This window comes from Melanotaenia boesemani, chromosome 1, assembly GCF_017639745.1.
Source record: "Melanotaenia boesemani isolate fMelBoe1 chromosome 1, fMelBoe1.pri, whole genome shotgun sequence".
NCBI classification, from domain to species: domain Eukaryota; kingdom Metazoa; phylum Chordata; class Actinopteri; order Atheriniformes; family Melanotaeniidae; genus Melanotaenia; species Melanotaenia boesemani.
This window is the reverse complement of record NC_055682.1, coordinates 30,584,975-30,603,282: the sequence shown is the minus strand read 5'-3', so window position 1 is coordinate 30,603,282 and position 18,308 is coordinate 30,584,975. Positions and strand designations below refer to the sequence as shown.

General features: G+C 38.3%; 1 protein-coding gene across 1 annotated transcript; it reads left to right on the top strand.

Annotated features, from left to right (window-relative positions):
• The first annotated feature begins 2,248 nt into the window (after nucleotides 1-2,248).
• On the top strand, nucleotides 2,249-16,792 carry mmp2 (matrix metallopeptidase 2). The gene is made up of 13 exons (XM_041984488.1): nucleotides 2,249-2,601; nucleotides 2,755-2,981; nucleotides 3,782-3,930; nucleotides 4,461-4,589; nucleotides 5,174-5,347; nucleotides 6,052-6,225; nucleotides 7,092-7,265; nucleotides 7,408-7,563; nucleotides 7,662-7,788; nucleotides 12,389-12,525; nucleotides 12,993-13,152; nucleotides 13,441-13,550; nucleotides 15,605-16,792. Exons 1-13 carry the CDS (start codon nucleotides 2,449-2,451, stop codon nucleotides 15,706-15,708), a joined length of 1,974 nt encoding a protein of 657 aa, XP_041840422.1. The 5' UTR covers nucleotides 2,249-2,448; the 3' UTR covers nucleotides 15,709-16,792.
• Nucleotides 16,793-18,308: the final 1,516 nt, after the last annotated feature.

Here is an 18,308-nt window from a genome sequence, read left to right as displayed (position 1 = left end):
TGCTAATTACTCCTGCAAAACAATAAAAACAAACAATGCCAATAGACTGATTCTAAACCACTCAATGTCAGTATTAACTACACACCCCGGCTAAATGTAACCTGGACAAAACAACCATGAGCATCACACACCGTTCTCCCAAACACATCGGGTTGGAGTAAAAGGAGAGCAGAGGGACTGTGATATTTGTCATTCATGACCTCGGTGCTGGCCTGCCATAGAGGGAGTTTGGTTTGATGACCCATCAGAGAATCTGTCAGGATCCTCGCAAGAGCCAGAGGACCTGAGTGAAGGGAAAGGGTGACATCCAGGTTTGTGGTCTGTTCAGCTGGATGGGGGTCAGTCATTTGGTTTGAAGATCCAGAGCCAGCTGGAGAGTCATGATACAACTGGCCTTCATGTCCAGAATGTCCCATTCCCAGTCGCAAGCGGAGGCCTCACTGGCATGCTGGAGCAAGCCGCTCGTCCTCATAATTAATGACATGAGCTTATGTGATGTAGGAACAGAGCGAGCATATTGCGGCTTTGCATTAAGTTGCTTTTTAAAACATGTGGAAAATAGTTCAGTTATTAACATTTATGGTGATCATTCTTAATAGAAATTGCTAGCAATGAAAGCTACATGTGTGATTTACTTGCAATGGTGTCAATACTGAAGTAAAAGTGAGTAGTAAGAGTGTATCATAATTGTGTTTAAATCAGTTATCCCAGCCAAATATACAAATACAAAGAGATTTACTCACAATCAACAGCAACAAGACGCATCCTTTAAAAAAGAAGAAAAGGCAGCAGTATTTCATCAAAAACACTTGTGTTTGTGAGGTGCTTAAAACTTGAGCTTAAACCTTCAACAGGGGCAAAAAATAGAAAACAATTTACATGCAAATCAAATTTTATCATCTTAATCTCTTTATGCCGCCTTCTCCTGCAAAATTGTATTCATATGCACAAAGGCGTTCAATTACTGTAGCTGTGGCTCAACTCTTCACATCGCAGCATCTTCTATTTGGAGAGGCAGGCCCATGTACATTTAATAGGTAGCCATTCTGTTTCCCCTGCTCTGCAAGAGATCACTCTGAGTGTGTCAGTTAGAGGAGATGGCAGCATGTATCAGTGCATGAAATAAAGCTCCTGCTCCAAAGTGACAGGCCCTGGATATTGTTGCCAACTGGATGTTAAATTTGCTCTGCAGCCACCAACAGCAGCCCCAGCTATGAAAAATTAACTGTACTCTGGCTTAAGGGAAAGGAAATTGCTTTGCTAGATATACCACAAAATCCTGTTTGTGACCTATCCATCTGTCAGATCTCTTTGTTTGTAAAAAGCTCTCAGTTCTTTCTATTAAAGTTTCTGTTCAGCATAATCCAGTATTAGAGCAGAAACAAAAAGATGTCAAAGTGTGTTACAGTCAACTCGAAATGTATCAGCTGCAACTGCAACTCGGCAAAGACTGACTCCAATGGCCACAGAAAAGACAGTTGTGGAGGGCGCATATCAACCACAAGAGGGCAGCACTTCCAGTGACTCTACACAATACCTGAGACAAACTGCAGGTACTGACACGCTTCCTGATAGGAAATCATGAATCATTGCAGAGTCAAGTTACATTTAAACACATTCTTAGACTCATTCTAAAGTTTCAGAGTAAACAAATATTTCTGTGCAACAACTGGAAGCTTTACAATGCAATACAATTACAATACAATCTTTTACACTGAGTTACCGAGTTTATGTGAAGTCTGCCAAGGACAGAAATCTCCGCAATTTCTGTGTTCTAATGCTTTGATTGAATGTGTTTCACAACTGAAGCAATATTCACACCCGGCCACCAGATGTCAACACAGCACTACTATTATAATCACCTTTGGACCGTCTGCAGCTGGGTGTCGCTGCGTTTCTTTGCACACAGGCCTGATGTGTCAAGAAGAGTTAGTGAAATTACAGAGGTCCATAAGAATTATAAGTTTTCTTTTGCAGACAAACGATCAATACTGTAGAAGCAAGGCGAAAAAAGGTGGGAAAATGGAAATAAATATATGGGTGGAGCGAGCTGGACGCTGAAATTAGTAGTTTGCTTAACTTGTATCACTTAAGAAAAAAAAGATGAGTAAATGAATGATTTCCCAGCTGTCTCACTTTAGTGTTTTCCACTTAATGGTCGGTTTAAGTGTGTTTCTATCAAGGTTGAGAAATATAGGCAGAAGTGCATCATTGCGCTACTCGTTCACAAGCTGGAGACTGCGCAGAAAGTGTCGGAGGGGAAAAAAGTGCACAAGCAAGCAGAACTGAGAAAGTTCATAGAGCCGAAGTGCAAGACGTCCCGTTAAGGAGAGAAAAAAAAATCCTGCAGAGGAGCAGAGGCAACACAAGCTGAAGGACGGACTGAAAGGACCACAACTCAGAACAAACAGTATTCAACACAATTAAGACAGTGTCAACCTGAGAAAAATGGGCTTTCCGACGATATTAAGTTGTCGTCGGATTGTTCTCAAAGCGTTTTTGCTTCACTTTATAGCTTTTCAAACAGCAAATGCTCGTCCTTCTCCTATTATCAGGTTTCCCGGAGACGACTCTCCCAAAACAGACAAAGAAGTTGCTCTGGTAAGTTTTAAAGATTTTTAGTTTTTCCCTGCATTAACATAGCGTATGTCTAAATGAATTAACCAGCTTTAATGTGCAGTTGTTTATTTAAAGATTTTCTTCTAAACCATGTATTTAACTAAGTAATTAATTATTTTACTTTATCTCCTATAGCACTATCTCAATAAGTTTTATGGATGTCCACAAGACAGATGCAATCTTATGGTTCTCAAAGACACCCTGAAGAAAATGCAGAAGTTCTTCTCTCTGCAAGAAACTGGAGAGATTGATTCCAAAACCGTGGAGATCATGAAAAAGCCCCGCTGTGGCGTCCCAGATGTCGCCAATTACAACTTCTTCCACAGGAAACCCATGTGGCAGAAGAACGACATCACATACAGGTCAGTAACTTAAGATGTGTCTTTCTTTTTCTAGACAAGCTACAAGAATTTAATAATGGAAGAGCATGTGACTGTGGCTGTGGTCCATTTGAAAAAATAAATAAAAAAATAAATAAAGTTGCAAATGGGTCTAGTGGGTTACCATACACTAATTATTTTAGATGCATGTATCACATCAGAACACAGCATTGGTCAGCATGATATTTGCCAATCTTGATTCTTCCCAAAAATTGCCCATAAATCAGCACATGTTGTATATTGTGAAATTATACTTGCCCCTGTCTGACCTCCTAAACTCACCCCACCCTCCTTGAAACCCTCCAGTCCACCCCGCCCCCATCCACACAGTCTGAAGTGCTTGCATCAGATGTCTCGCTAACACCAGCATTCCTACACAGTATGTGTCAGGTCCTTTGTTCTCATTCTGTTGTGGATGTCGTTTATGTGTAATAGCAAGTTCATCTGCCATGTTTGGAAGATAGACTGCAAGCCAAAGACAATAAGAACTATGTTATCTTAGACTGTTTTCAGAAAAAAGGGCTTGGTGGACAGGCACAGTAGATTGTGGGTTTGTAGAAAAATGCTGTTTAAGGAAATGTTCTAACAGATGAGTCATGCACTATTACTGTCTGGCCTGCTTTCCAAACAGGAAAGCTCCATATGCTTTGCAAGGTTTGATACTGAAAGAACTATGTTCTGATCCTACTAATCACCTCACCTTTTTCCTTGTTCCAACAGAATTTGGCCTGATTTTCATTTGTTTTCCTGTTTTATAATCATATTCCATGATGTGTTTGTAGAATTCTGGGTTACACTCCTGATCTGGATGAGGAAGTCATAAATGATGCTTTCTTCAGAGCCTTTAAAGTATGGAGCGATGTCACACCACTCTCTTTCACCCGCATCATGGACGGAGAGGCTGACATTATGGTTAATTTCGGCCGCAATGGTATGCAACTTGAATATATGTGCAAACTGCAGTAATGCTGGCTTATTTGTAGTACAACCCAAAAGTATAAGTGTCTTTGTTAAAATAAACAATATCTGAGGTCAACATTTAAAAAGTGCTCCCAAAAGTAACTATTTCATCACTCTAACCAGGAAACAGTTGAATAAAAGTTCACTGGCCTGTAGGTTAATGGCGGAGGAGCAATAATAATAAGTTTTTATAGCGACTGTGCTTGCCGCCATCCTATATTTTAGGAGTACATAATAAAACAGTGGGAATTGTGGTCTTAACTCAGGTCATTCCAGCTAAAATAAGCACTTGATATTTGCTTACAGTATTGTGATATCTTTCTGTCTAGCCATAGCCGACCCCATGGAGTACTTCTGTAATTACAGTGGAAAGCAAACAAAATGCTGTACTCAAACTTGATTAAATTGTTACAGAAACAAAAATATTTAACATCACTTAATGCCAAAAAAGAAAGAAAAAATCTTAGTGTTTATTCTTTTGTCCTGATATTTTATCTTCAGAGCATGGAGACGGTTACCCTTTTGATGGCAAGGATGGACTTCTGGCTCATGCCTTTGCTCCAGGGCCAGGAATTGGTGGAGATTCCCACTTTGATGATGATGAGCAGTGGACCCTGGGAGAGGGCCAAGGTAATGGAGAAAATGATCTAAACTTGCTCCATCACTTATTTAATTACTGCGGACAGTGAATTGCAGTCTAACAGTTCATCGTTTGTATCAGTCTGATAGAAATTGTTTTCAGTATTTAAAGTCAAATGCAACAAGTGCAGCATAGTAAAAGTTGTGTGAATTAACTGCTTTTAATAACTGACATTAATAACTAATAATATTCATTTGACTTTCAAAAACTTTGTTTAGAGTATTTCAACTTTTTCATGACTTTTTCTGGTTCTTGATAAATGAAGCTGCAAACAAAAAATCAAATCTCTGTTGCACACAATTGTATCTGCATTTAACCAGGATAGTTTAGCTCTAAATATTTTTCATTACTGATATCTTTTGTATGGATACATGAGTTGTGCAAAAGCAATCTATGAACCTGAATACTTTCTTGTATAATGTTGTGTTATATTGTGTGGCTGACAAGTTTTTAACTCACACTGTTAAACAGCATTTCATATTTCTTTGGACAATGACGTACTTTTTATTTTTTCTTGCTGGAAGAAGCACTGTTTTCTATATTTTTCATCTATAGTTTGTTACTTATGTTACAGTGGTGAAGGTGAAGTTTGGCAATGCTGATGGAGAGTTCTGTAAATTCCCCTTCCTGTTCATGGGCACTGAGTACAACAGCTGCACGTCTCAGGGCCGCGAGGACGGTTTCCTGTGGTGCTCCACCACTTACAACTTTGATGAAGATGGCAAATATGGTTTCTGCCCTCATGAATGTAAGTTTATCCAGTGGTTTCCAAGTTGGTTTATTTTTTTAAAAGACATACACTGTCCAAACTACACTATTTTCTTGGGGTCTTATAAGATTTATAAGTTCATGACTACTCTTTACCTTAGAAACACTGGTGTCATGGCCTACATTTAGTAGTTTAATGAATTGCAATTGGCAAAAAAAAAAAAAAAGAAACTTGGCAAAAAAATGTTAGATTATTGTTTTATTCAAAGCTGCTTTGCTGATTTTGGACAGGAATAAAGTAGGCTGAACCGCATGCCAGGAAAGTGTTGTTGTCTTCATTTGGAGTTGATTTTGGAACATTTCTTCTCCAAGTTACTGTCCCACTTTAGAAACATGAGGCTTTGTCAAACATTTTGTTTATCTGTGTTATGTTGCTGTCCATGGTACTAACATTATTACATCCCTGTTACAACTTACAGCCAAACTACACATGTACTATGTTGTTTTATATGATGTGAACACAAGAGAGCCCTGTTTGTACTGGGGCAACGTATTCTGTTAAGCTTAGTATTGATGAAAACAAGTTTTTGTTGCATCCCTTTTCATCATAGTAATTGATCTTTTCTTTGGGCACCTCTTTCTTACACCATCACTCGCCTTGTAATCTTAGAAATGTAATCTAATATAATGATATTAAGTCATTTGCAAAACCTTAACATAGTATTTATTTTCTTCATTTTACAGTGCTATTCACCCTGGGTGGGAATGGAGACGGCGCTCCATGTAAATTCCCCTTCACCTTTCAGGGGGAGAAGTATGACAGCTGTACCACTGCAGGGAGAGATGACGGTTACCGCTGGTGTGCGACTACCGAGGATTATGACCGTGACACATCCTATGGCTTTTGCCCTGAAACCGGTAGGGAGGGTCTTCCAACATCTGATATGGCACATTACATATCAGCATGCTCTTAGTAATCTAGGATTGTGTTAAAATAAAGCTTGCCTTCCTTTTCTCCAGCAGTGATGTTCACCTTTGTGCAAATTGCTGCATTGTCTTCAGTTTATGTTTGTGCTTGCATGCTTCTATAGATTTTACAGGCTGGGTGTGTATTTTGAAGTGCATATTGTACCTCTGCCATTATTGGTCTACAGGAATTCTCCAGCTGGGATTTTTGGGTTCTGGTCATGGTCAGCTGAATAGCTGTGAAAGTATTTTAATGTGAAGGCAGAGCTTATTTTCCATTCTGTCAGTGTGACTGATTTTAGGGTTGAGATAGAGCAGCAAGTAGGGAGAGAGATAGACAGAGAACTGAAAGATCATTTTGAGCTTTTATCAGGTTTTATTCTATTTGGAATGTAGCTTTGTTGCAGAAGCTTGTGTGAAAACTTGTGCTGAAAATAAATGATAAAATAAAATAATAAAATAAATAAAATAGATAGATAGATAGACAGACAGACAGACAGACAGACAGACACACACACACACACACACACACACACACACACACCTAAAAGCCAGTGTTGCCAGATTAAAAATGATCTTTCTTTGAAAGAAAATCAATTTGGGCAGGAGCGTTTATTCCCAGTGGATTTCTTTATTGATGTTAATTTGTGTTGTGCCAGCTGCTTTCATGGTGCTGTTTTCAACAACATCTGCTCACATTTCACAGTTCAGTGCACGGCAGGCTTTAAAGAAACATTTTTGGCATAGATATCACTTCATAAGTTACTGAAGTTCACTAAACACTTTAAAAAATTTTGCCTTTGTTTTGCCATCCTCAGCAATGTCGACAGTGGGAGGAAATGCAGAGGGAAGCCCATGCGCCTTCCCTTTCACCTTTTTGGGAGACACCTATGATTCCTGCACCACCTCTGGACGCAGTGATGGCAAGATGTGGTGCGCTACCACCAAGAGCTACGATGATGACCGCAAATGGGGTTTCTGTCCTGACCAAGGTAAGAGGATATCCACAAGCAGTATTTGTATAAAGTTCTTGCTGTAGTTTTGGATTATAACAACCAAGTGGATTGACCAGAAAGAACAAAATTAGGAGGTTTTTTTTTCATCCCAACTTAATTAAACTGAATTTATTTTTAGGCTACAGTTTGTTCCTGGTGGCAGCCCATGAGTTTGGTCATGCCCTTGGTTTGGAGCACTCTCAGGACCCTGGAGCACTGATGGCTCCTATTTACACTTTTATTAAAGACTTCAGACTGCCTCAAGATGACATCAAAGGCATCCAGGAGCTCTATGGTGAGAAGAACTAACATTGTCTGTTTCCTATTTGTAGTTCCGTAAATGTGTAATTTATCTCTCAAAAGTGACATTTTTTTTGGTAAATCATACAACAGGTGTGCCAACAGACAAGCCTTTGCCTCCAACTCAGGGTCCTGTGACTCCAATGGACATCTGTAAAGAACCAGTTGTCTTTGATGCTGTTGCACAGATTAGAGGAGAAACCTTTTTCTTCAAAGACAGGTAATTGTTTCATACAGGTTACACATCATCCCTCTGAAACAGCCATTTCTTTTACTTCTACTCACAATTCTGCTCGGTAAAGTACTGTAACTACTAGTAGTTTGAAGTAAATATACCCCACACATGCATTTCTGCATCAAACCAAACTTTATTGTCAAGTTTATTGTTTACCAAGCCACAAAGGTCGGATGGAGCAACTCAAGGCTGGTACACACATGAGGATTTTCTAAATCTGAAGAGATTTTTTTTATCTGTTAAAGACCGCAGACATGAAGATTAAAAAATCAGACATTTAACAGTTTTGATCGTACTGTGTGTGGTCTGCTCTGATAATCTCAGTACAGGACAACACACATGTTAGGATTCTGTCCTGCAGCCGATCTAGAATCTAGTCTTCCGAGCCAGAAATCCTGCGTGATCAAACGTGATCTAACAAACACGAAGAAAAAGAAACATAGCACCAACCGGAAAAACGAAGAAAAGAACCATGGCAACAACCAGAAAACACAACAGCCAGCATGGCAGAGGACATAGATGATGAAGTAATGATGGTGGTATTGCGACTATTATTAACTTCAAAAACCAGAACTGAAAAAAATAACAGACTGGAGACAACCTGAACACGTACTTTATATCCGTCCTTGTTCCCCAGTCAGCTCGCCCTCTGATTGGCTACATTACATTTCACATCACCATCCACAGAGCCACAACTCAGGAGTCGTTGGCTTTCCACACACACGTGAAAACTTTTGGTCGTAAATATTGAACATGTTTAATTCTTGGGATTGTCGGCCACAACCTGTTTCAAGGGATGGGCTGTGCATAATCCCTGGAAAAACTGAGGCTGTGACATTGTGTATTAAAGCATTCTTGCTTGTTTTTTCTTAACTCTTTGCAACCTTTCAGGCACTGCTAAAGTCTGGATGAATTTCCTGTCTGTGAACCACAACGAACAAACCCAACAGCTTTGTCATTTTATATAATTAAAACAAGACAGCCTCAACCAGTTATGATTCATAATAATTCCCCAACAAACAATGTCCGGTTTCACTTGACATTGCAGTTTAATTATTGTTTCTCACACTGGAGTCTTATTCCACAAGAAGACCGTGGCATAAACACTTGATGTGACAGTTAGTTAAAGGAGAAAACAAATTATTCATTCATGCAGTGACAACAAAAATAGTCATCATACATAAACACAGTCTACAAGCCTCTTCTCCTCTGGCGCCAGTGAATCCAAAATCTCTGAAGCTTAATGTGTGTCTACAGGCTGAACTGCAAGAAATGCTGTGGTTTGGTCAACAGTCTTTGTGAGTCAGTGTACTTTCCCACAGGAAGGTGGGCATTTTCATCACATTTTTTCATCAAATCTTCTACAGACAGATTCCTCCGAAACAGAAACAACAGTATGGCTGGATAGAACTGATAGAAAACAAATAATTTTGTGGTCATGTTGAAACATTTGCTCTTTGTAATTTTAAGGTTACCAAAGTTGTATATCTGTCGCAGGCGTTTTGGAAATGGGTCCAGTACAAACAGGCAAGTGGACCTCCCTACCACAGAGCCTAGGCTTTCAGTTTTTCAGTTTGCCTCACTGAGAACATTGAGTAAGAAACTGGGAGAAAAAAAAAAAAAAAACTTGCTCACAAATCCTGCTTTAATGCAGATTTACTTTTCACCTGGCTATGGCTCTCATCCACACAGCAACAGACCAACACAGAGACTCAGCGAGAGCTCTGCGGACCGTGAAACTTTGGCCCAGTTCTTGGAACTCAAGCCGAGCTGAAACCTAATTCTCTTCAAAGCTTTGTTGGTATGAAGATTTAAACAGAGACAGAAAGACGAACAGTCCGTATATCATCACCGCTGCTGCCCTGTGATCATTGACGCTGACATATAGAAGTAAACACGCCTGTTCAGAGGTATCAGTAGCTTTGGTGATCATTATCATTGTATTTTAAACACGAGACTGTTCCCCTTTTTCTTTATTTACATTTGGACCTGTTGTCACTGATGTTTTAGTTGTTATATTCCATAGAAACGCCGTTACATTTCAATGTAAGGATTCTTTATTGCTGTTCTAGTAAAGAAAAACAAGCAAAGTCAAAATGATCATGATTAAAAAAAAGTTAACAATTAAGTGGACAGATTAATTTACATTAATTTGAATTAAGTAAAACACTAAAGATACTGCTGCATTTTCTTTGTGGCATAAATATAATAAATGAAAATAAGGAAGAATCCAATATAATCAATAAAACCACCTCAAGCCGATATAAAATCCTGTAAAACAAAACAAAAAAAAAAAGAAAGAAAGAAAAGCATCAAGTTATAAAGGTAACAGAAGTATATAAGTGATTGCAGTTTGTAGTAATAGCTGTATTGACAGACTAAATGTAAATTTAGACTTTTTGCTTCATTGTCAGGATGTGTGAAGTCATATGTGTGAAGATATGGGGCACGGTGTTGTTTTTAGGGATATATGACATACATCTTTTGTGTTTCTTTTGAAAATGTGAGCAGCTCTAAAAGACTGAGAAGTGAAAGTGAGTTGAAGAAAAGAAAGACAGAGCTCTTTCAAAGCACTGACTTGAATCTGTCTCAGACCAGTAAAGTTTTAGTATAGACCTGGTGATCGCTCTTAATGAGCTGCCCGAAGGCTATATCAGTACTGTGTGCTGTAGAGCTTTGCTACAAGCAAAGTTTCTTAGCTTCACAAAAAGAAAAGTGCTCTCTTGGCTCTTGGCTCGACTTCTCCATTGTAAAAGTGGAATCTCACTTTCTGCTGAATCAGCACGTGTGATGTCGGACAAATCTTAACATGGTGCAGTGAGTAATGCTTGCAGCACTCCCTGAGCTCAGCATAACAGTGTGTCTGTCTGTCTAGAGGCTTAAGGAAAAGGCAACGATAAAGTCTTTCTTATTGAAACAACCTGCTGATTAGATTTGTTGCAAAGTAGCACACTCTTGTGCTTGTATCCAAGCAAATGGTAAATGGAGGACGTCTGCTACACACAGTGTAGCTTTAGAGTTTTTAAAGTTTCAGGCATGCTTAAACTAACCAACCAGCTTGTATAATGCTTGTACTGAAAGACTCAAAAATCTACTCTGTCTGAAATACAACATTGGAGCAGAAGGGTGTTTCTGTGTACAGGACAACCAAACAAATTCTTGCTGTTCTTGCTATGTTGTACAATATTAACACATCGGCTACCTTGGAATGGCTAATAAAGGCCATTTTTGTTCTATCAAGGCATTTTTGATTAAAAGCTGCACTCAACTTTTACTGATATAAAAAAAAACGTTGTGTTTGTTCGGCTGCTTCGGCATTTTTCCCAACAAACTTTCATGGAAATCAGTCAAAATATTGAACTACGTTACAGCTTTTTGTGAATACAAAGATGTGGCAAGCACTGAAGCTTTTAATATTTACTTACACCTGGACGTGAATGATGCATCAGTTTTCTGTACATGTTCCTCTACAGGACTACACTGCTGCCAGTAAAAATGCACTTTTAGCAAGGTGGTTACTGTATGTAAACATGCTGCATGGCCACAGAAGAACTGATGACCACAGGATGACAAACAGGAGATCATTTAATAAAATAACACCACATTACTTTAAATCAGACACTCTTTAACTATATTATGGTCTGTATATAAAACATGTCACCCATGCAGGTTTCCACTGATCCTCACCAATATTAACTCATACATTAAAGATCATTTTAGAAGTGTTAGGATACTTATTTGTCAACTGCAAATACACAACAAATTGACTACATCTTTAAAGAGCAGAAGGACTCAGTGGTTATTCAGACTGTACATAAAGAAAGGAAAGACTAAAAGATTAAAACATCACTGCTGCTTCTGAGACATCTCCTGGTGTGTCCTGTGAGTCTGCCCTCTTTGCCAGCCCTTAGGCAGATAATGTTTCTGCCTTTTTATTGAATATGTTCAGGAAATCAGAAGGAGGAAAGGATGAAATCAAAGCTTTTATACATACTGAAAACCCTCTGGATATTGTTTGTGCCTGACATAAACTTGGGCGGCTGATCCAAAAGAGCATTTAATTAACAAAATTTCTAGATTGTCAGTTTGGACTGGGATATGTCTCTTTTTTTTATCCTGACATATTCAGTTGTTTGGACATGTGTTTTGTATGTATACTATTCATACTTGTTAGTTTTAGTCTGGTCCTCACGTTATCATTATGGCACTCGTCGTTTACTGTTGGCAGGTCTTTCTTTTTCCTTCTTCTTGTTTCTTTTTTTTCTGCTAAAAAATAGGTCAGTGGAAAAGAGTTTGGGAAGCTGCTGCTGTTGTTGTGCAGCTGTGGATTGAAAATCCGGGCAAGATGGGTCTTGTTCCGCTGGCGTCTGCAGCCTTGGTCCTAATGAGAACCAGATGCTCATGAATCAGGCCATTGTGGCTTGCTGGGCCAGTGAAGCACTTGCACTAAACCTCATAACTAAACCCCCCCACCCACCCTCATTTTTTTCATCAACCTTCTCTACTGTCCTTTCAATCTCACTCTGATTTCATCTCCAGCTCCTCTACTTCATGATTGCTAACCCAGTCATTCTCTCTCTGCTAGGTTCCTGTTCAGGTCAGTCAACTTCAGAAGCAAACCGACCGGCCCTATGCTGGTGGCCACCTACTGGCCTGACCTGCCTGGCAAGATAGACGCTGTCTATGAAAACCCAGTGGAGGAGAAAACAGTCTTCTTCTCAGGTATGCAGGAGAAAGCAAGAAATTAAAGAAAGTGCCTAGATCTTTATGTACAGTAATGTCTTATCCTTGCAAACAGATCCATTTCTGATGAGATAAAAAGAGTTCTCTTCTCTATTTCTAAATCACTTGATCAGCCATTTCAGTCTTGAAACATTAGTAGTAGCAGGAATGTTGGCTGAGTGTTCTTGTTGTGGTGACAGCTTAAGTAATTCAACCATAGTTATTAGTGGTTTGTGATACATTCTCAGCATCGCCCTAAAATGACAACTTTCTTGAACACTGATGAGATTCACATCATATAGTTGTAGTTTCAGTTACATTAACATGGTTCAGTGCATAGCTTACTAATGAGGTCAGTCTAGATTTATATGAAAAAAATAAAAATAAAAATTTGATTTAAAAATCTTTTGTTAAAAATACTTATTGCTTAGTTTACTTGATCATTCTCTTTGGCTCGTCTATTCCAGGCAATCAGATGTGGGTTTACAAAGCCGATGAACTGGAGAGAGGCTACCCCAAGAGGATCTCCAGCCTTGATCTTCCTGCTGACCTGTCACAAATCGATGCAGCCTTCAGCTTCAGGAAGAACAGGAAGACTTACCTATTTGCTGGGGACAAATTCTGGAGGTGAGAAGAAGGAAACCTTATGCAACCATTTGTAAGACTAAAACCTATATCTGAACCACCCTACCCTAAACAGTTGATGTCATCGCCTTTAATTGCTGTACTACATCTGGATTGACTTAGCGCTCAGTAAGACATAAACTTTACTTCAAAGCACAACAGAGCTAATCATCCTTACACGACAAATTTATACTATTTTACCTCCATGAAAAATCATGATTGTGTGTTTTTGTGTGGAGTATAAAACACTCCTTAAAAGAAGCACTATAACCGGTCGTTGTTTGTGTACAGATATGATGAAGACAGAAAGAAAATGGATCCTGGCTTTCCCAAACTTATCGCTGATTCCTGGAATGGTATCCCAGATGGCCTCGACTCTGCCTTCAGTCTGAATGGCATCGGTAAAATATATTTTTCTCTTTTTTTCTAGTTTTAGCTCAGTTACTGCAAGTGTAGAAGCCTCTTAAAGAGTTTACCTAAAGCTAGGAAGAAAAGTTATGAATTTGACAAATTAGTGCACCAAGATAACATTTTTGTGACCAATTATGCAAACCTGACATATTTAAAAAAGGCTTTTTTTTTCAAAATGTAGCATTTGTGTCAACATTTTCCATGAAGCAGTGCTGCTTTAAAGCCAAGTCCTTTAAGCAGTGTTGGTAGCATTACTGTAACGCCATCATTATACCCTATGGTTTTTTGCTATGGTTTTTAGCCAGCAGCTATGAGCTTCTTCCTGTTTACAGCGGTGATGCAGCATAATCTGTGAATTTGCTTGTAATTATCACCAGTCGTGGGTTCCTGGGCTTGTTTTCTCAAGACACTTAAACTGAAAGCACAGAATATCAACCTCATCATGAAAGTAGAAGATGGTTTGTACAATTCCTGAAGGAATTAAGTTAAATGTTAAAACTATCTTGCACAAATCCTGCAGGTTGTCAACAAAAAAAATAACAATCTCCAACAGCATCTTGCTAGGCTGTTTAACTAACTTATTGATATAGATCAATAAGATACTTATATGTTATGGAAAGTTTTTTCCACCCATTCATTCATGTGTTTCATTTTTCTTGCGCTGTTGTGTGTTAATGAAAGATATTATTAGTAAGTGTGTTTTGATTAGTGTTACTTTCATGTGATTTAAAAAGCATATAACACTAATGTGGCTTTATTACGTGTGATGTCATGCTTGTACTATGCTAAAGTGTCAGTAGATTTAATTATGTAAATGTACAGAGTTCTGTGCCTATCCACATGGTTGCTGAGTTTTGTTACTATAAATGTACTGGTTTGTTAGAGCATTCACACTAGAGGGCTGCAATGGGTTTGGGATCCTGCAGGACCAGATAAAAAATATTGCATGAGTGGTTTTGGTCAGAAATCCACTGAGATCAAAATTGATAAAAATAGTCATGTACAAGGCTGTCGTTCAGTCCATAAATGTCAACACCAGATTGTACAGAAAGCCACAGAAACCTATCAGACCACTTTTGAAATGTTGTACTTTCGATTAGAAGGTAATCTAATTGACACATTGTCCCTGCAGTCTTACTGGCTTTGGATTTTAGTTGTGGTGGCTGTTGTGCTTTTAACGCTGTTGATTTTATGTGTGATACTTTAGTGTCTGTGGACTGGCATTCCTTTTGGTAAATTGCAGGAAAATCCAGTCAGCTTTCCTAGCAAGTCTGGAACTGTGCCTTTGGCAGTAAAACCCCACATAAATTAAAACTGAGGGTTGTGACGCCATCTAGCTAGAGGTAAAATGTTAAGAGGAGTTGCCTGCACAAAAATGTGGGGAAATAAACAGAGTAAAGTGAGTAGTTCTCAAGTTAGGGAGTGATATTTGGTCTGACCATGATGGAAGACAGAACAGTCAGTGGGAGAACAGCTGCTTTATGTTGCTCACTCAAAGATTTAATTTGCAGGGAGTGAGTGACGGTTTATGTTGCCTTTGCCTGCTGGGTAGAAAGCTATTGAAGCTCTGGTGCAAGACATACATGGTAGTGAATTTTTAACATGGCAGCGCTAGTCCAGTTCTTCTGAATAGGTTACAGTCACTCAGGTATTCCTCAGGTTAGAGTGGGTTATGCAGATTTTTAGGTTGGGATTTTTCCATTACTGCTTTCCTAACATACACACATACTGTAAGCATCACTTAGCCCTTTAACCACACATTGCAAACACACATTTATATAAAGCAAGTCTGTGACCATCTACAGAGGTACCTCTGTATGCAGTCTGATTAGCATAATTCAGAGAGAGAGGCTCAACTTTATCCTCACCAGAGCCTGATTGGGTAGTTCAAAGATTTCCACCTTGATTGAAACAGATTATTCGGTTTATATGTTTTTATAAGGGCTCAATTATTTTACTATTAATTTTTTTTTAATGTTTGACATAATCAGTTAAAATGGAAATTCTAAACTTGTTCTGAATTCATTGTGCTTGTCTTTTACAGATTACAGCTATTTCTTCAAAGGAAACCACTATTTCAAACTAGAAGACAGCAGCTTGAAGATCGTCAAGTTGGGTGAAATCACAAAAGACTGGCTAGGTTGCTGAGCAGTTTACAAAATGGCTCTCAGCAAGGTGATGATGGCCTTGTCTCATAAGGACATCATCACAGTATGGCACACAACTTGAGGTTGCCGCAGTGCACACTGTTGTTAGTTTTATCCCGGCACGCTTCAGTGGGACACGTGTCCCTCCAGCCTGTATAACCAGTCTCCAGCTCTGTGGAACGGCACATCAAGACCTTTTTCACAGGGTGAACATATGCAACTGGATATTTGCTTTATTTCTGTGTGATTTTGTCATTTTGTAATGTTGATGAAGATCTATAAAGATATGTACCCCAGTTTTATTGTTTTTTTAATATTTTTTTTTTTATCATTTTTAAAAAAATTCAGACATCAGGTATGTCTGCACTGCTTTGAACACAGTGCTGTTAGGTACTGTTAGATATTGCCAGTTTATAAAAATTTGATTCTGAATTATAAGGAATTCATGTTGGCTATGGATTCCTTCTAAGTCCATTGTAAAGAGCACAGTTTTATAAATATATCACTTTTGATTAATTTTCTCATTGTTGTGCAATACATTTGAAAAAATAAAATTGCACAATGTGACCGAAAATGGTGCTTTTAGAGATAGCTTATCGCATATAGTCCTACATGTATCCTGTATATTTTATAATCTATGTACCTATGTCTGATAGGGCTATTTAGTGTCTTCTCTGTGTCAGAAAGTAGCATTTGCAAGCACACATTATTCTTCATTTTGGTAGCACTTTGTATGGGACTATAAAAGGGAACTGCACTGTAAGGAGACCAGATATTACCATGGCAACTCCTTGTTGCATTGCCCTTCAGTAAAGGTACAGGTTATTGGCACAGGTTGCCCGTAGATGATAGATTTTCTGTATGATAGAATCATGATAAAATTAATGGAGTAGTATTGTTTACTGATGTTTTATATATATATATATATATATATATATATATATATATATATATATATATATATATATATATATATAAACATTTTATTTCTTGGGTTTTAACAGTATAGTCATTACCGTCTTGTGTTGTTTTTAATGCTTGTGCACTTTGTTACTGTCATCAATAAAGATGGTCAATATATTGAACTTTATATGCATTGCAAGATGAAATATGGGTGAATGAGCCCTCACCACCAAGCTTGTGAACTTATCATGTAAATGCTGTGCTTGACAGAATTATTATCACACCTGAATTTGCACATTTGTTAGACATGTATAACCAAAAAAAAATGTAAAATCAACAGAGATTTTAAGGGAATAATTTAGTGCTTCCTTTCCAAAAATCATGCCGCCCATTGTCCAGCAAGGTTTAATTTCTCTACTCTGTCCTATCTGGTAGACACCCTAAGTGTAGCATTTCCATTTCAGTCTGTTGTCCAGATGAACATCAGTTGTTCACCACCACCTCTCCCTCCAAGATCAAAATAGTGTTCTGGCTTATTCCCTGTCCTCCAAAAATCCACAATCACTTCTTTTGTCTTGATCATGTTCAAGATGACGTGATTGTTCCCACACCATGATTCCCTGTACTTGATCTCCTGTCCATCATCAACAGTTGCAGCATCATTTGAGTATTTTGGAAGATGCTATGACTCAAAGTCACACTGGAAGTCTGAGGTGTAGAGTGAAGAGAAATTATGAGTCCATTCCCATGTGAGACTGTGCTGCTGACAACCCTCTCAGACACAGTATCACAAACTGTCATCTGTTTCATGTATTTTCAGAAGTTTCTGACATAACAGTGCAGGCAGAATGGTATTTTTCTGAATTAGACGCTGCTATGATGTGGTGTTAAGAAAAAAATTAAGGTAAAAAGTCTGGTGTGGACAAAGTGGGAACAATGCTAATGTTGAGGAAAAATAGTCTGAAATGTGCAGATATTAATGAATTCTAAACTACAAAACAGAGACCGATATACTGTCTCTGTTTAAAAAAAAACAGTCCTCATGCTGGCCTTAAGTACAGTAACAGACTCTCAGTGGATCAGGCACAGACTTTGTAGATGCCCAGACAGGCCAGGCCATTTTTCAAAAGGACAATGATTTTGATCCAGATAAAAAAATAAAATAAAATAAAATAAAAATAAAAATGCTGACTCAAACACAGCAATTTCCCTGTGGGATAAATAATACATGTCTGATTCTAATTATTCTTTAACTCTGCAACATCTTTAAAGTGTTGGAGCTGTATCAGACCACCCAGGCTGAAGATGAGGGAAGCAATTTTAATATCACATAGAGCCAAAAATCATTCCTTAAGTAAATTTTCTTTGCCACTTTTGCAAAACCAAAAGACGTAGTCCAAAAGGGCAGGTTCTCCATTGCTTCAGATTCTAAATGCATGGCACTCTGTTTGGTTTGGCTTCTGTACCACCGTTTTGAAATCATTCTAGCAACTAGTATTTGAAATGCGAGTGAAACGAGTTCTTTGTTTAATAAGAAACATAAAGAAAGAACAGGATCACAAGGTCAAAAAATTTTGTCACTTCCAACGTCTCTGACTTCATCTACAACATCATAGTGATGCAGCATTATTTAATTGGAAGCCCAAACTCAAACTTGTTTTAAACTTAACATTACTAAATTATGCATTTTAACCAAAT

Coding starts and splice junctions, on each gene's coding strand:
- mmp2 (XM_041984488.1), top strand. CDS start 2,449: ATGGGCTTTCCGACGATATTAAGTTGTCGTCGGATTGTTCTCAAAGCG. Junction 3,931..4,460: donor GGTTAATTTCGGCCGCAATG/GTATGCAACTTG, acceptor TTTTATCTTCAG/AGCATGGAGACGGTTACCCT. Junction 13,551..15,604: donor CTTCAGTCTGAATGGCATCG/GTAAAATATATT, acceptor TGTCTTTTACAG/ATTACAGCTATTTCTTCAAA.